Source organism: Dermacentor andersoni, chromosome 2, assembly GCF_023375885.2.
Source record: "Dermacentor andersoni chromosome 2, qqDerAnde1_hic_scaffold, whole genome shotgun sequence".
Taxonomy (NCBI): domain Eukaryota; kingdom Metazoa; phylum Arthropoda; class Arachnida; order Ixodida; family Ixodidae; genus Dermacentor; species Dermacentor andersoni.
In genome coordinates, this window is record NC_092815.1 from 4,838,317 (window position 1) to 4,862,493 (window position 24,177).

Below are 24,177 nucleotides of genomic sequence, written 5' to 3' on the forward strand. Positions count from 1 at the left end.
ATACGGTATATTCCTGTTTTTACGGTATACTCATTCTAATATACTGTGACCAGAAATTGTTCGATATATATAATAATTCGATGTAAACAGGCTCGATATAGTCAGGTTCGACTGACAAAGTCAAATCCCTGACTCAGCGGCCATTGAACATAATGTGTTTTGTATGCGCATAAACCGTACCAGCTTGTTGCATACATATCGGTTAACGCGCGGTGTTTCCCCTTTTCGTCGCGCAATCACAGTGGTATGTTGGCCCAGCAGAATAACGAGCCTCAGAGATCAGAACGGCCTCCAAGCGCAATCGCAGAGGGTGCTTGGAAGGACGAAGCCACATCAACATCAATTCGGTGCCGTGCCAGAGAGCGCTGTGGCTCGTGTTATGGTGTCTCGCAAGCTAGGACTCGCGTCATGCCGAAGCTTGGAAAAAACTGGGTGCTCAGCATAGAAGAAAAATTGGACATTTTTCGTGCTACCGAATGCAGCACAAAGAAGCCGGTGCTGGCACACGAGAGGCATCTACCGTTGTCTACGGTGTATGGCACTTGGAGTGCGAAGGAGAAGTTGCACAGTAGTGCAGCTGCGACTGTGAAAAGATGTCGGGTATGATGTTTGACTTTTCGAAGTTTAACTTTTCGCCATCATTGCCTCTGCTATTGCCGAAGTCTCGTCTGACGACAGTGAGAAGGACCACATGGAAAGCTACAGCACGGGCGATTCAAGCCCGACGGTGGCAGAAGCTGCGCGCTACGTCAGCCTCACGCGGGTGTTTGCCGAGATGAGTGGGCTGGCGGAAAAGCTGGTTCTCAGCTTGAGCGAGTCTGAGGCCACTGTTGTTGCCGCTAGGCCGCCGTGGCATCAAACGAAAACAACAGACTGTCGTCGTGCGAAGTGAATGTTTTTTGCCCTTTCATCGTACTCTCTCAGAGATCAATTTTTGACAGGTAAGTGGGCGATCTCACTATTTTGGTTAAGCAGTACTACCGTGTAGTATGTACTTTTTTGCGAACTCCGGCCAACTAGGGTTTAACGAGGTTTCACTGTATGACTAAGCACTTTATCTTTCCCGTTTTCTGTCTGCATTTTTTCCCTTTCAATTGTGGCTCTAAAAACCATGCATCAACTATGACTCTCCATTAGTTCCTTTGCCTTTATTGAAATACTGCATACAGCTAAGTCAGTTTCCTGTCCGGATGACCTTGTTAAAGCAAGATAGTAAAACTCCTTCTTGGGTGAGTTGGCCGATATGCATTGAAGCCTCTGTCGCATCAAGAAACACGGGCAAAGAAGAGGACAGGCCACTGTCCTAAGGGAAGGCCTTACTTAAGTCAAACCGGGAGGTGCGTTAACAAACGAGCATGAACTGTAAATCATTAATAGAGGCAATGCGCATAGGGGGGCACAGCCTGCAAGTGTGGACCACGGTTGCGTGAGCTTAAGATTTTGGACAGCAGCAAGGACACTACTGTTCGTGGACTTTTCGGAGCTTGTCACATTACAAAAACAGGCACGGATTGCGTCAGCGACACATTGGTCTGCTTATTTGGTAGCGATACACGCCTAATTTTCTTTTTATTTGCCACAAAGAACTTGTATGCATGCACTATACTGTGTGTATCTACTATTTCTTATTTTTTCTGGGGCGACCTAATAAACCAGTTGTGAGTTAGCACCCGTGGTGTCCCGTCTGCTTCTTTGTCCATGTTTGTTTGCGATCGCGTTGCTCATTGCCATCTCATAGCTAAACTCTCATGCTTAAACATTGATTCCCTAACAGTATCTTGGATAAGAAATTTCTTGTCATTCCGTAAGCAATTCACCGTCGTCGATAACTTTATTTCCAGTATCAGCGATGTAACATCTGGTGTACCACAAGGAAGCGTACTCGGACCATTACTTTTTCTGATCTATATTAACGACCTGCCATCCGAAATAACGTCATCCATTCGCTTGTTCGCAGACGATTGTGTGATCTATCGTGAAATCTGCCCACCTTCCGATCACGTCGCTCTCCAACGAGATCTTGACCGTATTACAGTCGAACCCGACTATATCGAACCTGTTTACATCGAATTATTCGATATATCGAACAATTTCTGGTACCGGTATAGTTACAATGAGTATATATAGCAAAAATTACGCTTACATCGAACAAATATTGCAGTGACTCCCGATATATTGAACGTCAAGCGGCGGAAAAGTGCCCCCAGAAGTTGGCTTTCCCTCGCGGTAGCGGGGAAACCCGGCGGCGCGGCTCCATCCAACCGCTCTCCCTACCGTGACCGCGCTGCCTCGGACTGTTCGGGCGAGCCGTCAACACTCCCCCTGTCGCGCATAGTGGAGTCTATTAGGCCACATCCTCCCTCTTTCTCTATCATCTTTCACTTGCCACCCCCTCTCCCCTGACGACGCTTCGCCGTGCTCCCTCACGGGTTGCAGAATCAAGCGTCCTTCCTTTCTTTAGGGCCGATTTACGCTCGAGCCGCCCATCGCCGCAAGCCGCACCGCACGCTTGCAGTCGCGCGAGAAATTGCACGTATCCAGCACTTGTGCGCAAATTAGCATTTACACTGTGTGCACAGTGTATACCTTACACATTGTAAACCGAAATTTCTGCATAAGTGTTTGATACGTGCAATCTTTCGCACGACCGCACGCGTGCGGTGCGGCTTGCGGCGATGGGCGGCTCGAGCGTAAATCGGCCCTTAGATCACTATCTAGCGACACTCACCAGCAAAAAATGATCCTGGCCCGCCTACAGCGCTTGCTCAGACAGCCAATCGGAGGCTCTTGTGCTCTCTTCGTGCAAGATGGTGAAAGTGCGAGTTGTCTGGCTGCTTCTCTGGTTTATCGTGTTTGCGCCTTGTGGGCCTTCTCCCGCAGTGTTGCCATGATGAAGCGGCAGAATTCGCCTTTCGTCGCGAAGCTCGAAATCATAAATCGCGTCGAACGCGATGAGAAGTTGGATGTCCCCGCAGCGTGCAAGATTCCGAGGAGCACTCTCGGCACGATTAGGGCTAAAGTGGCCAGACTCGCAACCCGGTGCCCATGGCGCCCGACGCGTACGCACGGCCGTGTACGAGGGGTTCTTCATACGTGCCGGTTTCCGCGTGCTCGGTGAGGACTGTAAATTCTGATCAATGCGACGAAGCCGTTGCCGGTGTTGCCGAAGTTTGGAGCGAGCTGTCAAAATTTTCGGGACATTCGAATCAACGGTGGACGAGTTGGTGAGTGCAGATGATGCTGTCGCGACCACGGTAGAGGCCGGAAACGAAGACTACATCGCCGACATCGTACCGAGCACAAATGAAAGTAGGCACATTGAGGAAAGCAACTACGGTCCTTTGCCCACATCCTCCGAAGTGATTGGTGCACTCGCATTAGTCCGGCGCTTCTGCGCAAATGCGGAAGGTTGCGGCCTCAGCTGCTCCGACTCCTTTGACAATGTGGGGAAGTGCGTGCGTCGCAGGCAGCAAAATTGCCCAAGCAGAAGAAAATGCTAGAAAACTAAGCTAGTTTCGTTAATAAAGTGATTTTATAAATGGTATGTGCTTTTATGACATCCAATTATTTAGCAGGCTTATATCGAATTATGCTCTATATCGAACTGACAGGCGTTTTTTTGCGAGTTCGATATAGCCGGGTTTGACTGTACTAACTGGTGCTCTTCTTGGCAAATGACTCTAAACACTGATAAACGCGAACTAATAACATTCACCCGCAAAAAGACATTTTCCGCTTTCGATTACGCACTTGATAACAACCCCGTCACACGCACCAACTCATACAAGTACCTCGGCATTCTCCTTACACCTAACCTGTCATGGTGTGCGCACATCGAAAAAATAACTGCTAAAGCTTCACGTAAACTTAAACGCAACCATCTTAAACACAACCTTCGTGATGCTCCTGTCCTCTCCAGACAAATAAATCGCTTATCAGACTTTTGCAAGGCCACAACTGGAATTCGCAGCCCCTATCTGGTCACCTCGCCAAGCTTACTTAATCGCGTCTCTCGAATCGGTCCAAAACCGCGCCGCCCGCTTCATTGTCAGAGATTATCACCGCGACTCTAGCGTGACTAGCATTAAGTCATCTTTATCTCTCTCATCTTTTGAATCACGAAGAACCATAGGATTGCTTTGTCTATTTCACAAGATAATCCATAGCACGCGCCCATCCACTCTGCCGCTCACTCGTCCATCTCGTACATCTCGGCATTTGCATAATCATCTCAGTTTCCAGCGTATCCTTGGCCGAACAAATGCTTTCAATTCTTCCGCGTTACCACGTGCCATTCAACATTGGAATAACCTACCAAACGACATAGTTGACATTCTTGACCCAGTATCCTTCAAAGCACGCTTACGCATATTATTCCCATAATTCGTCACAACTAAACCATACTGCGCACCTAAGTAAATACTTGTAGCGAAGTTGTATAGGTTTTTCTCTTTGTTTTGTTTGAATGATTGTTTTGAATTGCTTTAACACTATTACAGACTTGTTTTTTCACCTTCACCTGCTCACATTTGTATAATTTCTTGGTACTCCTTTTTGTTACTTCACACAGTCGTTTGTTTCATTTATCGCGTTATTTATATGGTAAGATATTTGTTCCTTCATGTTTACTCGCTAACAATGTATAATTTCTTTTTACTCCTTTCTTTTTTGCTAATTCCCTGTATCCTCCCCTCACGCAATACTCCTTCGGGAGCCTGTGAGGTAAATGAATAAATAAATAAATAAATAATGGCTTCAATGCATACAACAAGAGTTTACAGTCCTTCCCCACCAGTAGCCTCAAGCCCTTTCAATCCTGCCCACATCAGTCAGTTTCAGTCAAGGCAGAGACTAACTTACTACACAAAGCATGAGCAAAAGCCATGAATTACAAATAAATATTAATTCACCTTTGCAATTCTGCATCCTGTCACCCAGCGCTGCAAGGTCTGCTTGTCCTCGGCACAAAGGTACTTGATGTACTTGGATGATTTTGTTTGAATTTGCGGGTGCTGCAACAACAGCAAACACAGGTTAGAAGCAGTTGTGACACACGAGCTGGCAAATTTTTGCAATCTATCCAACATTTATTTACCTCATTGACAATATAGACACATGACAAATGATGGGCAGAAAAAGAAAGAAACAGCATAATATCTAGGCTTGCACAAACATCAGTTTGTTGGTTCAAAGTGAATAGCAATTAGTCTAATAATTTTGAAACTGCAGCGACATTCCACATTTGCCTGTCAGGCAAATGTGAGTCGTGCGTCATTATGATGTCACAGAACACGAATGTAACACGGAACCTTGACTGCATGATGCTGGCAGTGCAGGCTGTGTTGCGCCTATTCAGCTGGTTGCTTGCTGCCTCTGTTCAATCTAAACCCGTTCTGTCCAGTAAGTGCACTTGGCAGACATACTCGCTGTAGAATTTTCCTCGTGGTGACATTGCCTTGACTGTTAGGCTTATAACCAGCGGTGCCTCGCTGAGAGCTGGAAACCTAAGTTATATTTTGGAGTCGAGTTGACACTGATCAATTTGCAGTGACCCAACAGCTCTTGCAGAGTTCAGAAACCACTTGGCCAACAAGAGCGAGAGCATGAGGACAGCACGCATGATGCTTTCTCCACAGCCACCACTTTCTAACATTGCGTGCATAAATCATGAGAGAAAAAGTAAACGCCACACTCCATTGACCATTGGCGCAGTTTTGTCATGCCGGGGCGGCAGGCCTAACCAGCACTGCATCGGCAGGAGTCAGCAACCAAAGCTGCACTTTCACACAGAGCCGACATAATGGCAATTTTGTTAATGGACACCATGTTTGCAGCATCACATACGCAAATTTTGTCTAAAAAATGAGTGACGCACCGTGTAGCATCCTAAATTTCAGTTGCTGCTATACAGTCGCCGACCGTTTATTCGGTCCTCACAGGGACTGCGGAAATGTCCAAATAAACAGGTGTCCGAAAAACCAGATTAAGAAAAAAAAATGAAATCCTTTATTTCCACGCACTTATTCGGGCTCGGCAGTAGGCTTGAAGAAATCGTGAATGCGCCGTTGCACGCTGTTCCGTTTACGTGCAATCAAATAAGCCTGAATCTCGGAGAGGGTCGTACGGTCACTATAGGCGGCTGAAAGCAGTCACTGCTTGTAGATGCTCCGCGTGCGACGGCAGCGTAGACATGGTGCGTCATCTTCTGACTCAGAGTCATCGTCCGGCGCTGCAGCAGAAACCTGACGAATGATCTCGCCGTCGTCAAGTTCTGCGCATGTCAGTACAGCAGTGTCAGCACCTGTGAAACTCGAATCAGACAGTGTCCAGAATCGCAATGCAACCACTGCGCAGGTCTCGGCAGAACGTTTTCCGCGTCACTAGGGAGCACATCGGAAGGCGACAAATCTTAGGCCTCCCGGCACCCGCTTACCGGCATTCCCCAGCACAGTCTGCGCGGGCACTGTCGGGGCCATTAGACACTTGACACGATGTTTCCGTATGCCGCGTTGGATTACCGGAACGTCGACACAGCACACAAAGCAAACACCACCATGCCGACACCAGTCGCACAAACGAAAAACGTGCTGTAGAGCCACTCTATCGAACCAGGCAGAAACGATGATGATGAGCGGGGATTTGCAGTAGCGCCACTTCGTGGGGCAGCAATGAGGCTCCGTTCAAAACAAAAATGGCGTTCAGCAAGTCGACCCATGTACCGGTCAGAGTCGGTGCATGGCGTCCAAACTTTCGGCGGTTGTTATACATTACATTAGAATGGCGGTGCCGCAAAACAGACCAAATAATCGAGCATGTCCGAATTTTTGGAGTCCGGAAAATCGGTCGGCGACTGTACATTGGTGCCAGGGCATAAGGAGGTCCAAATAATCGCACAGGTTCAAAAAATCAAGTGTCCGAAAAATCGGTCAACAAGTGTATTTGATATTTTTGCTACAGTAGGCTCGCGCTAATTCAGCTCCAATTACACTCAACGACTGAATTTTCGGACATGCCTGATATTTCGGACGTCTTCGCGGCACCGCCACGAGCCCCATAGAATCAATGTATAAGGACATCTGAAGTTTCAGACGCTCGAACCCCCCGCCGTCCAATTTTCCGGACTTCTTGACACGATGGAAGCTCCTTTGGCTCCTCGCGCAGCGCCCTTGCGAAGGAAATCGACTTGCAGCCGAAGCATATCACCGCTTTGAACCACAACTAGCCGAATCTAGCTGTCACACACCGATTTGGTCTGGCCACACTGGCTATGTTCATCGCCGCAAATGGCCGCACTTCTGCCTCCGGCGGAGTTTCTGGAGCGGCGCTATTTCATTTGTTTGCGCAGGCCACGTTTTGGCTAGCGTGGTGTGTGGTTGTGCTGTTGTGTCAAGTGTGCTCTGCGACGCTAGGCCTATGTGCTTCGACGCTCGTCAGCGAACTCCACTGTTCGCAACTTGAGGATTTCGCTTGCCTTCGATGGCCCCCACTTCGTCTTCGTCGTCCTCGCCGATGGCATTGAAGCGCGGAAAGCAGTACCGTAGCCATGGAAATAACTTTTGAACAGTTTGTTGACGCTGACAACGAGCTCAACTTCTGCGCAGAACTGACTGACGAGGGAATAGTCCATCAGGTTGTGGGGATATCAGAAGACTCCGATGTTGAAAATGAGGAGCTAATGCCTGCGCCGCCTACAAGCGCCGAGTTGACGCGAGCACTGTTGACTCTTTCATCTGTGTACAGTGCTGACATGACTCTTGCTCAGATCGAGGCGAATATGATCGCATGCAACCGGAACACCGTCCAAACAACAATCAACAAGTTCTTCAAGCCACTGCAGCAATAACACTGGCTGCCCGACGATGCACATGTACATAATAAACCCGCAGTCGGCTGCATGCAGAGTTTTTGAACGCCTCTTCTTATAGCACCTTCATTAATGCTTTGGCAGGGTTTCGGAAGCCTGGTACTTCGCCCTTTACCTCTAGATCTGATAAAAAAAGAAAAAAGGTGCGTTTTTTTGCATGCATTCATTTTTTCGGACTGCCTGAATTTTCAGACGTTTTTAACGTTTCCTAGAGGGTCCGAAAAATCGGTCGTTGACTGTAATTCAATTCTGACCGAAGGTCTCGGCTGGTGACCATATGGGACCAAACTTTGGTTTTGGTCCCATATGGCATCATGCCTAGGCCCAACCTCAACGGTGACCACAGTGGTGACTCTAATAGAGGCAACATCCATCTTGGTGCTTCTTAACCCTTTCGCTGTCACGGACGTACCGGTACGTCATCGCGCTTCCCCCCCCACAATGTCACTGACGTACCGGTTCGTTCTCTATCGTGCGTTCAAAATTTCGCGCCTGAGCGCAAAGCTGGCGCTCCTAAACTGGCCACGTCATCTGTTCACTCTTTCTACAAGTGTGTATTTTCGCCCCGACCTGTGTAGTACATGTATTGAAGAGTACGGTGCGACTGCCACTCCCCACTTTCTCTTCGCTGAGTGGCGCGGTGGCTCCGCGTTCGCTGGATCATGCGTCACACGCGTGTAGTTATGGGTTCAAGGGTTGTTCTGCCATCTCCGCTGGTTTGAAGATTTTTATTTTTCTTCTGTTGGTATGTTTGCTACGGCGCGTCAAGTTCAGGCGCACGCGCCGTTGCCTCTCCGAAAAGAGTGACTCGATTGCTGCTTTCGCTCTCTCGCCGCACCGTCGCTTCCGACTTGCAGCAGTAAACGTAAAGCCCTTCGAACTTTGTTTTAGCCTTTTTCCATCTCCCTCTGTCTTCTTCATCACACAACGTCCCATTTCTCTCCGTTGTGCTGGCGACTGAAAGTGCATCCTTGCTGCGCGCGGTTACTTTCGTAAAGCTGAGGCGCGCGGGACCTTCGTCTGCTCATTGGAGCGGTGGCTCTTCCGATTCAGAATACGAGCCGAGCTAGGATTTGGACTCGGACAGCGTCTCATGCGAGGAAGAGATGAGTTCCGCATCGTCAGATTCGGATGTTGAACGGATGTTCTGGCTGATGATGATGATGATGTTTACTAACAACAGCTGCAGAACACTGAAATGTGCATATTGCATTGACTATGTTATTTGTATACCAATCATAATCAAAAATAAATTGCTATGTTCGTTCCCTGTTATGCTCGTTCCCTGAAACCAAGCCGACACTGGGGGTGCGTCACGGCCAGAAAGGTCCGACAGCGAAAGGGTTAATGCACAGTGAACGCATCAAACACACATTGTGCTATAACAAAAACATCCAGCTTGTCCCAGGAAGATTTTAGGGCAAGAACGGTGCCTCACTATGAATGCTTACCCAATTCTACCATGCGACTTTTCCTTTTTCTATTTTTCCCAAAAAATTTGCCAAACATTGCTTGAGCCTACTTTCACAACAGCCTACTCTCAGAGCCAGCCTGGCCAGTGTCATCGCCATCACAAGACAGCGACTACAAAAACGAAATGAGTTCTTGTACAGCATGACAACGAAGTGATGACACGCCGCTTTTAGTCTAATTATTAAAACACATTCAAACAATAAGCTATTTTATGTGTCAAGTTAGCCACAAGTTGTGTCGTGTGATTTTGGCATTCCAGAGAATTGCTGAGTAGCAGGACGAACTAGGTGGTTATTCTTGGCATGGGCTACCATCCAATGTAATCCATCCATCAAGTAATGGAAAAGATTATTCTTACATGCCTATAATAGTATCTTGAACGCCACAATGTGTACCCTGACTCCATGAGTGGTTTTTGGCAAGGCAGGTCATCAATAGACAATGTTATTGACCTAACAACATTCATACAGCAAAAATGCCTCAAGCGCATATCAGTGGTGCTCTTTCTTGATGTGACAGGGGCGTACGACAATGTTACACATGAAGCGATCCTCAAGTCTTTGGAGGCTGTTGGAATCGGTCACCGAATGTTTCTGTGGATCCGTGACTATTTGACTGGAAGGTCCTTCTTTGCACTGACTGAAGATGGCCCGACTGCCATCTAGTTTACACATGGTGGCACCTCACAGGGCAGGGTATTGAGCCCCATTCTCTTTAACCTAGCTATGATTGGCCTTGCTCAAATGTTACCCAAGCTAATTCACCTATCAATGATAGCAGATGATATTTGTCTTGGGTCTTCTGCAGTGACTCGTCTTCAAGTGCGCGCAAGAATTCAGCAGGCAGCCACCCTAACCTGTTCATATCTCCGCAAACAAGGCCTTAGAGTGTCCATTGAAAAATGTGCGTTAATCGCGTTTACATGGAAACCCATGGCACTGTACCCTGTTTCTCTCAATGGCCAGGCTATCAAATACCAGAAGTCTCACCGCTTTTTAGGTGCGATTATTGACAGGGATTTTTCATGGAGCCTCCACTGCATCTACCTGAAGCGGAGGCTAATTTCGATTGCACGTACACCGAGGTTCGTGTGCGGAAAAACCTGGGACATGTCGGTACGGTCCATGCTGCAGCTGTACAGAGCACTTTTTCTGGGCTTCTTACAGTACAGCTTGCCAATATTGGCGAACACATGCAAAACAAACATTCGTACCCTTGAAAGTTTTACACGGCCAGGCTCTATGGACATGTCTTGGACTACCCCGATGCGCTTCGACTCATGCGACAATCATGATTGCTAGAGACTACTAGGTTCCAACATATATAACGACTGACAGCCTTAGAGCACACATTCGACATCTGTGTCACTTACCCGATCATTATATTGCTGCTTTGCCAGCACAAAGCCATCAAAGCCACAAAGCCATCAAGCCATCAAAGCCACAAAGCCATTAAGCCACATTTTCTAAACCTATTGCGACACATCAAGGCTACCTTCTATCGGGCTTTACACCAACAGCAAGACCACTGTTACCCCTGTGGTTCCTACGACAACCGCAAGTACGCCTCACGATTCGGGGAATAACGAAGAAGACCCGTCATTCAACAGTGGCTCTACATCAGTTCACACTGTCATTACTGAACGAAGCATGTGAACAAAGAATGCACATTTACACCGATGGATCTGTCTCAGCCACCAGCTCCACAGGCGCAGTTATTATCCCGGCCTTACAAATTACAATTGCTTTCAAAGTGTCGCATATAACGACCTCTATGGTAACAGAACTTGCCGCTCTACGTGCCGCTGTTAACCACATCCCACAAGCCAAACCTCGAAAGTGGGTCACTTTTTGTGACTCCAAGAAAGCCCTTCAGAGTCTGCAGTCAGCCTTATGACGCAAGACTCATGACCAACTGGTGTTTGAGACCAGGGAGGTTCTCCATCAAGCCCTCATAAACGGACATGACGTCATCTTCCAACGCCTTCCAAGGCACTGTGGCATCGTCAGAAATTACCTTGCTGATGATGCCGTCCCGTCAGCCCATAAAGAAACCCTGACACCTCCTATACCCCTACAAAGGACAGATGCTGCGAGAAGTCTTTATTTAGTTGCTCAAACCAAGACTGAAGCTTTGTGGAACACTCAGATTTTCTCCAACTGCCGTGTTCACTGGTTTCTACATTGAAGCTGCAGATTTCATCAAACTTCTCCCGCCGTGATGCAACCTTACTGTGCTGCCTCTGGTTAGGGGTGGCTTTTATGAAAGCCTACTCATTCCTTATTGGAATGTCCGACACGTCAATCTGTGAGTCGTGCAGCTGTGAAGAGACGATTGAGCACGTATTGTGTTTTTGTAATCTCTATGACAACGGACGCGACATTCTTCAGAGGGTGTTAAACCGATTAGATAACAGACCATTTTCAGAGACTAAGAATCTCGGACCATGGCCCCATGCATCGCAGGCTTACAAAGCGATGCGGGCACTGCTACACTTCATGAAAGCGACTGGCCTCAGTGACCAATTATAGGCGTGAAGTTATCGACATCCACACGTACTCACACTGATAGTGCCTTCTTCCCTCCCTCTCCTTTCTTTTCTTCCCTTAAACCCCTTTCCCTGCGTAGGGTAGCAAACCGGACGCATGTCTGGTTGACCTCCCTACCTTTCCTTCCTTTCTTTTCATCCTCCTCCTCCTACCATCCAATTTGTGGTTGTTGCAGAGTTGTTTGATAAATGTAGAATATCAAACGTGCTACGGACCATGTGGAGGACATGTTTTTCATTGACAGCGAAAGTAGTGTTCGGGACTGATGATAAAGGACATTAACTAAATAAATTTCCATTCTGTGAAGGTAGAGTTCACAGGTCTCGTCTCATTCCCAGAATCGGAAGCACGCTACATTCTTCTTGCGAGAAAATCAGGTATGTGTTCTGAGTTTTGCTTTGTTTAGGAGCGCTAATGCCATCTGTTGTTAGCTTTCTACTTTGAAGCTATAAATAGCGGGAGTGCGCATTCAATTCACGGAGATGTTAGACTCTGGCAAACGGTGCCAAAGGAATTGGTGGTGTTTGTTGTCATTTCTTTCGCTTCTTGCTTAATGCGACCCACCATATAATTCAACCATTTCATCGGTCCTGTCATGGTCGAATGTGCTAGAATATATAAACATTGAAGCACATGAAAAAGAAAAATTGCTTTGCTTTAACCGATGCCATGTCGAATCCAGCATTTCTAGTCTCGTTATGGCCGGAGAGTACTCCACTGAATAAAAGCATGGCCAACAAAATTTTATATTTACTTCTTGGAGTCTGAATATTCATTATATCGAGGTTCAACAGTAGCTACAGTGAGGACAAAGTTTGTGCAGATTGCTTAAAGATTCTTGAATTGCACTTACAGTATCTCGATTCTTGTCAGAGGTGCGACGGGAGGTGCACACACCACAAATGCTGGATCACACTAGGTAGCACAAATCAAGAATCTCACAACCAAATAGCCTGCTTAACAGCTTTACTCACTATAGTAACACTAGACTCAATTGATAAACATTGAAGAACTTTAAGTAGCAAGAATAGCTTGGTTTGGGGAAGTTGGTTCATCTCGACAGTTTTCATAAGAACGTGCCAAAGAGGAGGATGAAAGGAACACACACAACAGGACTGGCGTATGTGCAAATACCGAATTGTAGATTTTGAATCGAATACCGAATCAAATCAAGAAAGCCTAATATACAATGGAACATCAAATACCAAAGCTTTATTACAAAATTAATTGCTCACACATTTTGTGCTAGAAAACACGGCACTGCCTACACTCAAAGGTCTCCTAACATTGCATTACAAGAATGTAATAAGCTATCAGTAATTTGACTATATAGAAATCAACATACTATACAGTACAGTCTACTCTGATTAAAGGGAACTCCAAATTAGTTTGCCAGCATTGATTACAGCTCAGTTCTAGTATATGAAGGTCTGGAAAATATTTTTTTTTATCAATAGAATGTTTGTTGAATAGAATTAAGTGCCTTTTTCGATCTGAAGCTAAAGAATTAGTCACATTATGTGGTACTGAATAACAATGAGGCTCTCAGTTTAACAGTGGACCTGTGTTTTATAGCCAGTTTATTGCGACAGCAATTATTTTGACACTCTAGGCACATTTCTGCTGTCACCGCAATGTTCCGTCTAAGGTCCAAGGATGATGACACAGTGGCTGTGCACCATAAGCTACGTGTGCGAGCGAGCGAGAGTGAGCCGACAATGGTGGCTCCATCGTTCTACTCCGGTCAGCCACCTGCGTACGGTGTGGCCGTGCAGGCCCTCTTTTCAACAGCCATGTGCAATGAGCACAGAGCCGCTGCGGGCTGACCACTTCATAACTGCTAGGTACTGGCCGGTCAGTTCACGTTGAAGGTCAATTCACTTGCTGCTGCTGCACTTTGTCACTCCAGCATTTTGACAGCGAGTATCCACAGTCATCGAGTGAGATGTGTTAATGTTTGCTTGTGCGCATGCGCATGTTTGTTAATTTAGTTAGTAAGCGAATGTTTACATGTTTATACGGCCGATAAGACTACTATCCTTACTTTGTAACTGCGTTTGAGGTAGACTCACTAGACAGTCTTACCTTGACTGCAAAGCCGAAATCTGTTGGTGCCTTGTACTTCTTCTTCCATCCAAAACCAACATAAATGTTGTTCATCTCAAAGGTAGTGAGACAAACCAAGTCTTTTGGCAACTGGAAAGAAATTCGATACACTGAATTAAAGACCAAGACAGTCCTTACATTAGGACACCTCAATGTTGTACACTGGGTCAGCAGCTACTACAGTGCACGTGTTAGTACCCGAGGGAAAGCAGGCAATTCAGGCTCAGACTCAGCGATAATCATCGAATGCCTTGCAACAACACTGAAGTCTGGCCACAAAAAGCTCACAAAACTCTAATGGTTTGGCTAAGAATTTCAGGAAAGGCCCAAAAGCCATGTTCGGAAACATTATTCAACTCGTGGCTACTGTGCGGAGCAGGAGATGCTTGAAATGGCCCCGAATTACATATTAAATATGGTATAGCCCAGTCACCAAATAGCAAACATTTCAGTATGAGTCATCCAAGTCATTGAACTGTACGAACATGTAATTACCACTATACCCAAGCACATGTGCCTTGCTAAAAAAAAAGACACCTAGTTTCACCCACAAAGCAGTGACAGCAGAGTAAGACCTTGGTTTCAGCCAGGGTGCAAAAGGTGGCATCGATAAAAGGATCACCTTGGATTTGCCCTTCGGGCAATAGTACAGCCCCGAGGCCCGGAGGAGGCAGAAGTGCTTCTTCCAGGCTTTCTTGCCGTCACTCTTGAGGTAGAGAAGTCCCTCGACCTCTGGCACTCCGACACTTGAAGAACCGCCGAAGAATTCCTGCACACACCACAACCCCGAGCTGCACATCTGCGCCACTTGGAAACTGTACAGGAGGATCATTCTAGTTTTCCACTGCCCAACGTTCAAATGTTATTGACGTGCAGGCTCAAGCAGCATGTCTATGAAAAAAATTTGAGCGATTTCTTGTCAACTGGCTATGGTGCAACAACAATTCCCTAGATTTTGTTTTCCAGCAGTGAATTGCCGTTAACTGACTTTATGTCTAAGAAAAGTGAGCTCTGGGACACTGAATACACACTTTGCATTTAAAGGGCCCCTCACCAGGTCTGATCATTTCAAGCTCACAACAATGTGCGCTAACGATCGTGTCTGCTAAGTATTACATCGCTAAGTGCCGTGGAATAAGCGGAAATTTCAAACTGAATGCCGTTTGCCCTTCTCCTTGCGGGTGTCATGCTCCAAGCCGGAGCATCAACACATATGTGCAGGTGCGCCTATGTGCCTGTGTCTGTGCTGTGACGTTGCTCATAGCGACACCTGACTCTGAGAATTATTCAATGTAACATCTGTACATTTCTGTAATCTATTGCTTCAATAGACAAGGTTTGGAGAAATAATAGAACACACAAACTGAATGTCTGCATGTTATAGAGCGACAGCCCTACTACTCCAGGTACAAACCCAGAAAACATCTGGTTCCGTACATCTGACCTTCAAGCTCAGCCAAGGTCAAACTGGGACTTAGCCTGCGTAATGCGTTGTGGAGTGAAAATGAACAGCGGCTCAACTAATTCTAAAAATTCTTGCAGCAGAACGCTCCCTAGAGGGCATGTAACAACTTCCAGCCTATAACCAAAATTTGCATGTGTCCTGCTGAGTGGCCCTCTAAGGGGTTATGGTCGGGTAAATCCCCGGAAAAATCTAATTTGCAATTTTGGCACAGAAAAAGTGGCTGCACTATGAGGAACAAGCCTGCGGAAGCGCAACCTTCAGCGCCCGCTCAAAGCGGTTCAAATGTCGCGCCGAAGTGTGCTGCGCGCTCTGGCCTGTAAAAATGGTGGCCGGTTTGTTTATCATTGTCGTTCGCGGTTTTCTTCATTATGGCGTCGTTTCATTTTTTGCTTGTTTGTGTGTGTGGTAAGTAAATGATTTGTAATAAAAGTTATATATTAATTAAAAGAAAATGAGACATCTACCCAATCGTAGCAACTGCCACGAAGGAATCCCATACGGGTTCCTCGAAAGAAAGGCATCGCAGTTGAAAAATTCGTCCTGGTCGGGGGTTCGAACCCGGGACCACCGCCTTTCTGGGGTAGCCGCTCTACCATCTGAGCTAACCAGGCAGCTCGCAGATGGCAGGGCGAAGCGGAATTTGTTAACAACTCGAAGCAAGAGTTTGACGTAATAGTCTTTTGTAAAAAATAACTATTACGTCGAACTCTTGCTTTTGCTTACGTGGTCGCCACTGTTTCGAGTTTTAAATGTGTTACTTGCCCATAAGATGGCACACTCGTCCATAAAATAGAGCAGAAAGACAACATTGAAGGTAATCGGTCTTCTGAGCAAGTGTATTCATGGATGAACACAGAACACCAATGAGTCGCCCAACCAACTCATCTGGTGCCGCTGCCATAAAAAAACTTTGTCAGTGCTTGTACATTAAAAACAGTAACTAACAATGCTGTAGCCTACTAGAATGACGGTAAGTATGCACACAAAGCTGTTCTGAAGGCCCTTGGAATTGTTCCAGGTTGGTTTTGCAATATTTCCCTTGTCAGGATGGACAAAGAGCTTGTTGACAGGGCAGAATTCTATGACTCTGCCGAGAGCGAGGAAGGACGACGGATAAAAAAGAACACTAAGAAGGGTTTTGGAAACACCTGCAAGAAAGTCAGCAGTGAAATGTATTCTCCTGGGGCATTTTGAGCATCCACAAGCAGTATTCGAACATAAAACTTCATTTTTCTCAAATCGAATTTTTTATGAATTTTTCAATTTCAATGTACCTTTTCTCAGAAAGTATTTATCCCATTCCATTCAAACTTTGTACACATGTACTACATCCAGTCATAAATATTCTGAACTAAAAAATATCTGATGATATGAATGATTACACTGGAAAAATTTACAATGCAAGAACCCCCCCCCCTTGTGGCTTTGTGCAAGCAGAGATATTATTTTTTTGGGGTGCGACCTCCAAAGTGGATGTGATATCTCTTTAGTTCAGATATAACCTATGAGTATATACAGTAACACTGTGTAACATCATCACATTCCTCTGCGTGGTTCCAGAGAAAAGGCACATCAAATAATTAAACACACCCAAAATTTTGGGAGTGGGCCACAGGAAAGGCAAACCATCTAACACAAACAAAGTGTCTCGTGTTGTACCCAAGAGCATCTTTTGTAAGCGCGTGAAATTTGATGCGAATATCTGCAGCCATTTCTAAAATATTACGTTAAAACTAACATGTACCCTACCATACCTCTTTTAACTTCATGCTAGCAGCAGAGATTTTAGAAAGTGTAGTTTGCAGATTTTGCAGCGCAGTTTGCCCCACGCGACTGACCACTTGGGGCACTTCGTGTGTATTCACAGCCTTCTTTCACGCTCGGAAAATACTTTTATGTAGCACGTATTGAGCAACAGAAAGCTGAATCAGGTGTTCTTCATGTTGCTCTACAATTTTCTCATTGACACTTTTCCTCTAATTATAATATTTGAGAAATTAATTAACTAATTAAAGCTTATTATGTAATTAGGCACAATGCAAAAAATAATCTGAGTACAGTCGACTCTCGTTACAACGGACTGTGACAATCCGACAAAAAATGGCCATTTTATCCGAAGATCGTAATATCCGAAACGCCTCACTTCCGAAACTTTCGTCGCGATGTCTAACAACTTCATTGCAAAGAGTGAGTGACGAACGTCCAAACAAAAGAACAAAAAAAGAAAGTCGCAGTTTTGGCCAGAAGGCGAAGCATCGTCTGCGATAGCAAACTAAGCAAGATAAGCACAGCAGCAGCAGTGAGCGAATTGACCTTCGTGCTGTTGCTCGCTTCAGCGCGAACTAAACGTCGAAAGCATACGAAGCTACCGGCACTGGGCGCACTCCGTCCACATTGCAGATTGCTTTGAAGACATGACACCCGCACCATAAGGAGCAGCCGCTTCTCTTCCCATGCCTCGTGTGCGCCATAGTGACCCGTGACTGTTGGCTGACCCTCGCAAGTCAGTTGTCGAAAAGTATGTTTTATACGACCGATCTTGACAAAAATTGCCACTAATTTCACCCGCTATAGCCAATAGTCAATTGTAGTATGGCCCATTAAAGGTGAACTTCGTTGCATTAATAAGATAGGTAGAAAAAACTAAGAAATATGGTATGTTATATTCGAAAGTCTGTTGTACGCAAGTCCGTTGTAACGAGAGTAGACTACCTGCAAGCGGTGGCAAACAACATTACCTTGGTTCTGGTAAGCTACATGACATTTGTGTATTTTCTAAATCCTGGTGTGATGGTTGGGACACCCCCTTTTATATGTGGCTGTCCAATGTAAATTGTGCGAAAAGTTTTTTAAAATCACCGCCCCTTCCAGTCTGTGAAGACAGTCAAACAGCAAAGCTGTGTTAGTTACACCAAGCGTTACACCATGCAAGTAAAACTTCACAAGCAGTCTATATAGTAAATCTGTTGTTTCGCCATCCTATCACCTCATTTTCACTTTTGCATGCTTTGCATGGTGAGCATGATTAAGGAGTGCTTTTTTCTTGCCGTGCTTTTTTTTTCGCGTGCAAGTTGCTCGCCCCTTTCTTGCGCTCCAGTAATGAGAGCAAAGTTTGGCGCAGAATGATAGCCATTGGTTTTTTATTCATTTTGTGTGTAATGTTGTACTTGCTTGGTCTTGAGTTGTGGCGTCTTGTATTTTCACTGCTCGGTGTGCCTCCTCCGCTTGCAGTGCTTCGTATGGGGAAATCTTGCACTGCTTGCTCTTGAGTTGGTGGCAGACGATGGCATTTACATGTCACAATCAGAGCCTTGTGCTTGAAAATTAAACCTGTCCATCATTTAAGACAATGAACGACTCATACCCCCTTAAGCAATGGCTCATAGCCCCATAAACGCAGCCTCCCCATTACGACGAGAGAAGAGAAGTGAAATTCTAAGCTGGAATGATGAGCAGCAGCGGAGCCAGCTGTGGAAGAAGACGATGACGTTCGAGCCATTGCTGATGATAGCTTTAGCGAACTCCGACGACAGCGCAGGGTCCACGCAAACAGCTTCGCTATAAAATATGCGAGTGCCACGTAGCAGCACCAAGGTAACGCAGTTAGAAATCGCTGGAACAAGTCGGACTATTTTTTGTACCTTGCATAAATATATAATTAGTTATTATCGATTAATTAACTTCTTAAATATTATAATCAGATCAAAATTGTCAAGCAGAAAATTGTAGGCCATCATGAATAATACCCGATCCATCTTTCTGCTGCTCTCTGTGTGCTACACAAAAGTTTTTTCCAATAGCTAAAGAAAGCCCGCAAAACACGGAAAAAAGCTGTGCGGCATTTTTTGTGTGCTCCTGCAGGCTACCCCCTTTCCCCTTGCTCAAGCAGGAAGGCGGCGCTCGTCCAGGCACCATCCTTCCAGGCTCACCTTCGCATGCTTTCACCGACTCCTCACTGCGGTAGCATCTTATCGCACCAGGACATTGAGCGGAACATGACACTGCTCCCCTTCGGTGGCCGGTCATGTGTGTGTGCGATTTGAGAGGTGCGTGCGCAAGTAGTGGCAGTTGAAAAATTATGGGGTTTTCATAAGCCAAAACCACCATCTGATTATGAGGCACGCCATAGTGGGGGACTCCAGAATAATCTGGACCACCTGGGGTTCTTTAATGCGCACCTAAATCTAAGTACAATGGTGTTTTCGCATTTTGCCCACATCGAAATGCAGCCGCCGTGACTAGGATTCGATCACGCAACCTCGTGCTTAGCAGCCAAACACCATAACCACTAAGCAACCGTGGCAGGCCAGCAGCATGTAATTTAACCACCTGACCATCTCTGTCTGTGGAAGTTTCCATCTATAATCTCGGTATTCCTTCCCAACTGATGTGAAATTTTGTTATATTGAGGTTCTAAATACTAGATGGTGTTCTATGGACAAGAAGTTATAGAAAGGCAAATACTTTTTTATATTGAGAATTTCATTATATTGAAGTCCATTATATTGAGGTATAACTGTACTTTATTTAGGAACTTTAATGTTATCTCTATGTTGGTTTTCTACTTAGGATATAGAAAGCGTGTGCAAGTTTGATTCAACGGCATGGTAGAATGCGACAAATACTGCCAAATGAATGACATTATTCTGCACCTTGTTTAGTTCAACCTGCCGGATAGTTAGATGAATTACATCAATACCTTCAGGGTTGAATTGACAGGAGTCAACTGTACCTACGGTCTTCACATTGAGATTTAACTATTATACTTAAGAGGAAGCTTTAGCTCTAGCTCAACTCCGATGCGGCCTATTCAAGTACATGTAAAACGCAAAAACGTTTTTCTGAAATAACCCCTAGACCAATTTTAATGAAATTTGTTGCATTTGAGTGAGAAAGTCAAGTTCTAGTGACTGTTGGAAGCAGAATTTCGATTTACAGCCTCAATTTTGTTAAAAAGATTTTCAAACATTCGAAAGCTTCAAAAAATTAGAAGCACGAAGTTTACAAACTTATAGCTCTACATGAAGAAGAGATATCGCGGTTTTGTAAACGGCATCCGTTAGATCATTGAAAGCGGACAAATTTAGTCTGTCTTTATATCTTGCGTAAATTAGTTACGTTGTGCGCAAGGGTTCTGCAAAAGCTGTATTTCCATATTACAGAATTTTTTTTATTCGTGTGTAACATATCAATTTTGTCCACTTTTGATGTACTATTAGATGCAATTCACAGAATTGTATTATAATTTTTTGTTGTTTAGTTAGAGTTGTAAACTTGATAGTTTCGTTTTCGAAAATTTTTGATTTTTGCCAATGTTTAATAAAAATCGCCGAGCTATATCAAAAATTCGAAACCAACAGTCACTAGATTTTAAGTTTTCCTTTTAAGTGCAACAAACCTCGCCAAATTTGGTGCAGTGGTTGCCGAGAAAAATGAATTCTGCTTTTACAAGTATTTAGATAGGAGTGCCCGAGCTAAGGCTTCCCCTTAACCCTTTGAGGGTCAATGACGTAAATATGTGCCGCCGCGAACGAAGCCCAAAATGGTCGAGGCCGTATATTTACAGCGCCGTCTGTACATTTAAAAAGCACGTCAATTTCCTAACCTCTTCCTTTTTGTCATGTGCTGCCACTATGTGGGAATACAGGGAATTTTCTTGCGCGCCTCCCTTTCTCGATTTTTGTTGCATGGTTCGTTTTAGCGCTAGTTCGCTCCCGTGTGGGCGGGTGGCGGTTTGGGTTTCGTTCTGTGGGCGGTTTCGGCTTCTTGCACTTGCAAAACTGATGGCTATCTTGTTACTAATCGCTCAAAGGGCGATTGCTTGTTTTGCGCTCGTTTGGTGCTCAAGGTGCACAGGAAGGTGCCGCCATGCATGCGTTTCCGTTGCTTGCTTTTTTTTTTCGGAGATTCGCGATAACTAATTCCCTCTGGTTGGCGATAAGATGAAGATTAGCGGAAGTTTGTCACACGTTTTGCTTTTTTGACGGGCATACAACCACACAGTTTTCTTGAGTGCACGCACCTATGCAGTTCAATTACGCTGTGGATGTACATGTTAGTGTAAGAGCAGGAACATCTAACATTTGAATCTTGCAAAATATTCTAGTGTGCGCATTTTAAAAGCCTTGAACTATAACAATGCATCAAATTTTCAATTCCTATAAGCTTATTTCCTTTTTTATTGTTGTTATTCATGAATGAAGAGTACATATATACCAATGCAAAATATTTTTTGCTCACTTTAAGGTCACCCTAAAAAAGTTACGGTGAATTTCTTTCGAAATAAGCCCCCAAGAAGAATTGGAATCTGCAATAAAAAGAATCCAACCCTGAGCGGTCGTATATGGCGAAAAAAATCGACCCTCAAAGGGTTAAGGCCCACATTCTTCTAGACAGTGGTGCAGCCCCGATAAACCCATTAGTGGAGTCGATTGGCACTGTGAATATAACTGGAGTGAATGGCCAGCAGATTTGGAGACTTTGGCTGGGCGATAACTCATTTTCAGAGTTCTGAATGTACTAGTATTTATGACAATAGTAGCCGAATAGGACCATACAAAAAATACACCTGGCTGTTTGGGTTATTTCTGTTGGCGTGCTGTATTTGTTATGCGCCTTGTCTGCCAGTACTCGGGAGTGCAGACCTCGTCAAGCCTGATGGATGGCTTTTTGTCTGTACCCACCAAGTGTCTTTGATACTGAAATAATTGATTGATTGATTGATTGATTGAAATAGTTTATGAAGGATAAATGGGAAACTGTTGCATTTACCCGAGTGTATTGCTTAAGCAAGCCTTCTTTGTCCACAGTGAGGTCAGCACACACAGGCAGCCATGTATGTGGCCTTACAAGGAATGACAGAGAGAAACTGCAGAAGCAATCGTAAGCTCGCCCGCATGACTGCTAGGCACCCCTGGCACGACAGCTACCAGCCAGGATTACAAGTACTGCTTTGCAAGCAAAGACGTGCAAATGCCACGGCACACGTAAGCAGCAGAGCAAGCATGCCTGCCACTTGGAGAATTATGCTACACTGAAAGGCGGCATGCATAAGCAGATGCAGGTTTCGCCCAGAACGGCTGCAATGCTGTGCTGCCACCATATGGTCACTCGTCCTGGCTGCGGCAGAATGCAAGAAGACTTGCGCAACTCAAGTTATGCGCATGCCAAAGAAGCTTCTGATTATCAAAATTAACCTGCAGTCCTTTACTATAGCACCTCTTGCAGTGTCAGCTTCGCAACAAAACTCCGTCTATAAAAACACGCAATATAATAAAGACTAAGTTTCACCCAACTTACGTCAATCAATGCCAACTTGGCATCATCATCCAGCTCAGCTCCATGCTCCGAAGAACTTCCACCAAGCAGGTAGCTCTGCAGGTTTGCACAAAAACATCAGCGCAGTGAGGCCAGGCACACTGCTGCTGCTGCCACTGGGAAATGCAGCCTGAACGCAGCACTGGGAGCCCACTTTGGAAGCAATCAGAGGAAAGAGTAAAGAAAATTGCAAAGAAATTGTTGTTCTTTTTAACCTAAATGTTTACACAATAACAAAAAGGAAATGACAGCCATAGAAAAGCAACATGCACAAGTTGTGGGTTCCGCTCTCACCTGTGAAAATTTGTCCTTTATTACTTTCCTTTTCTTTATTACAGTATAACTTCACTCACAGGTTCCAGAAGAAAAGAAACGAGAAAGAACGTACCAACCAAGAAGAAACACATGGTCAGAAGTTAAATCAAGAGTTTGATGAAATCTCGTCTGGTCGGGAAAAACCGGCTTAATTGGAAGAAAAACAGAGCGCCGACCAAAATGGGGTTGTCTAAAAATTCTTGAAAGTTTCGGCTTCCACATGGAAGCCTTGTTCACTGAGCTGAGAGGCATAAAACCTTCAGCTTAAATCTGCGTCAATAATCACTTCAGGCATCTTGCATATGTTGGTGAAAGATTGCCAACATTTCAATTAAGAGTGTATGGGTTGTTTGGATAGTCAGGGACTCCAGATACTGTTGCTTCGTCCAGTTCTTTTCTTAGGAGTCGCCCATGTACCCAGCCGCAAGTTACGTAACGAGCTTGTCAACGTCAACGACAAACTAAGAAAAGAAAAGTTCCCTGCCGTTGTATATAAGGCACTGTGCATGCACTGCAGTTATGTCTACACTGGTGAAAGTGGCAATTTTCAGCGGTGCCTAAAGGAGCGCACGAACGATGTGAAAAAGAAAAAAGTCACTTCCAGTGCACTCGCTAAACACGCAGAATCCAAGCAACATGATCTCAATTGGAGCCAAGCTTCAGTCATCGTTCAAAAGAAGAAGTGGACAAAGCGACAGTATCTGCAGTCTCTGACTATCCAAAAAACCACACACATGCTTAATTGAAACGACGGCAATATCCTGCCAACATACGAAAGATACCTGAAGCGATTATTGACGTGGATTTAAGCTGAAGGTTTTATGCCTCTCAACTCAGTGAACAAGGCTTCCATGTGGAAGCCGAAATGTTTAAGAATTTTTACACAACCCCATTTTGGTCGGCGTTTTGTTCTTATTATGATCAGAAGTCCCTAAAAGATTTTCCAAAGTCAACTACAGCTGATAGCTACGTAATAAGATGCATCGCACGAATCGTTGCAGCATGAGATGCATGATATGCATTGTCATTCTTGCAGCTTCTGCCAGCTTACGTTTTTGTACTCCTCGATTTCAGCCTGGGCCTGCATC

At 45.2% G+C, this 24,177-nt stretch overlaps 1 protein-coding gene across 6 annotated transcripts in view; it reads right to left on the reverse strand.

Moving 5' to 3' along the window:
• Positions 1 to 24,177, reverse strand: part of LOC126543027 (uncharacterized) — a 248,848-nt gene that overhangs the window by 14,830 nt on the left and 209,841 nt on the right. For all 6 annotated transcript variants that reach the window (XM_055077589.2, XM_055077591.2, XM_055077590.2 and 3 more), the window contains 4 exons: positions 22,757 to 22,831; positions 14,615 to 14,761; positions 13,972 to 14,082; positions 4,911 to 5,012 (listed from right to left, as the gene is read on the reverse strand). In XM_055077589.2, coding sequence (XP_054933564.1) covers positions 4,911 to 5,012; positions 13,972 to 14,082; positions 14,615 to 14,761; positions 22,757 to 22,831 — 435 coding nt within the window. The remainder of the gene's footprint in view (positions 1 to 4,910; positions 5,013 to 13,971; positions 14,083 to 14,614; positions 14,762 to 22,756; positions 22,832 to 24,177) is intronic.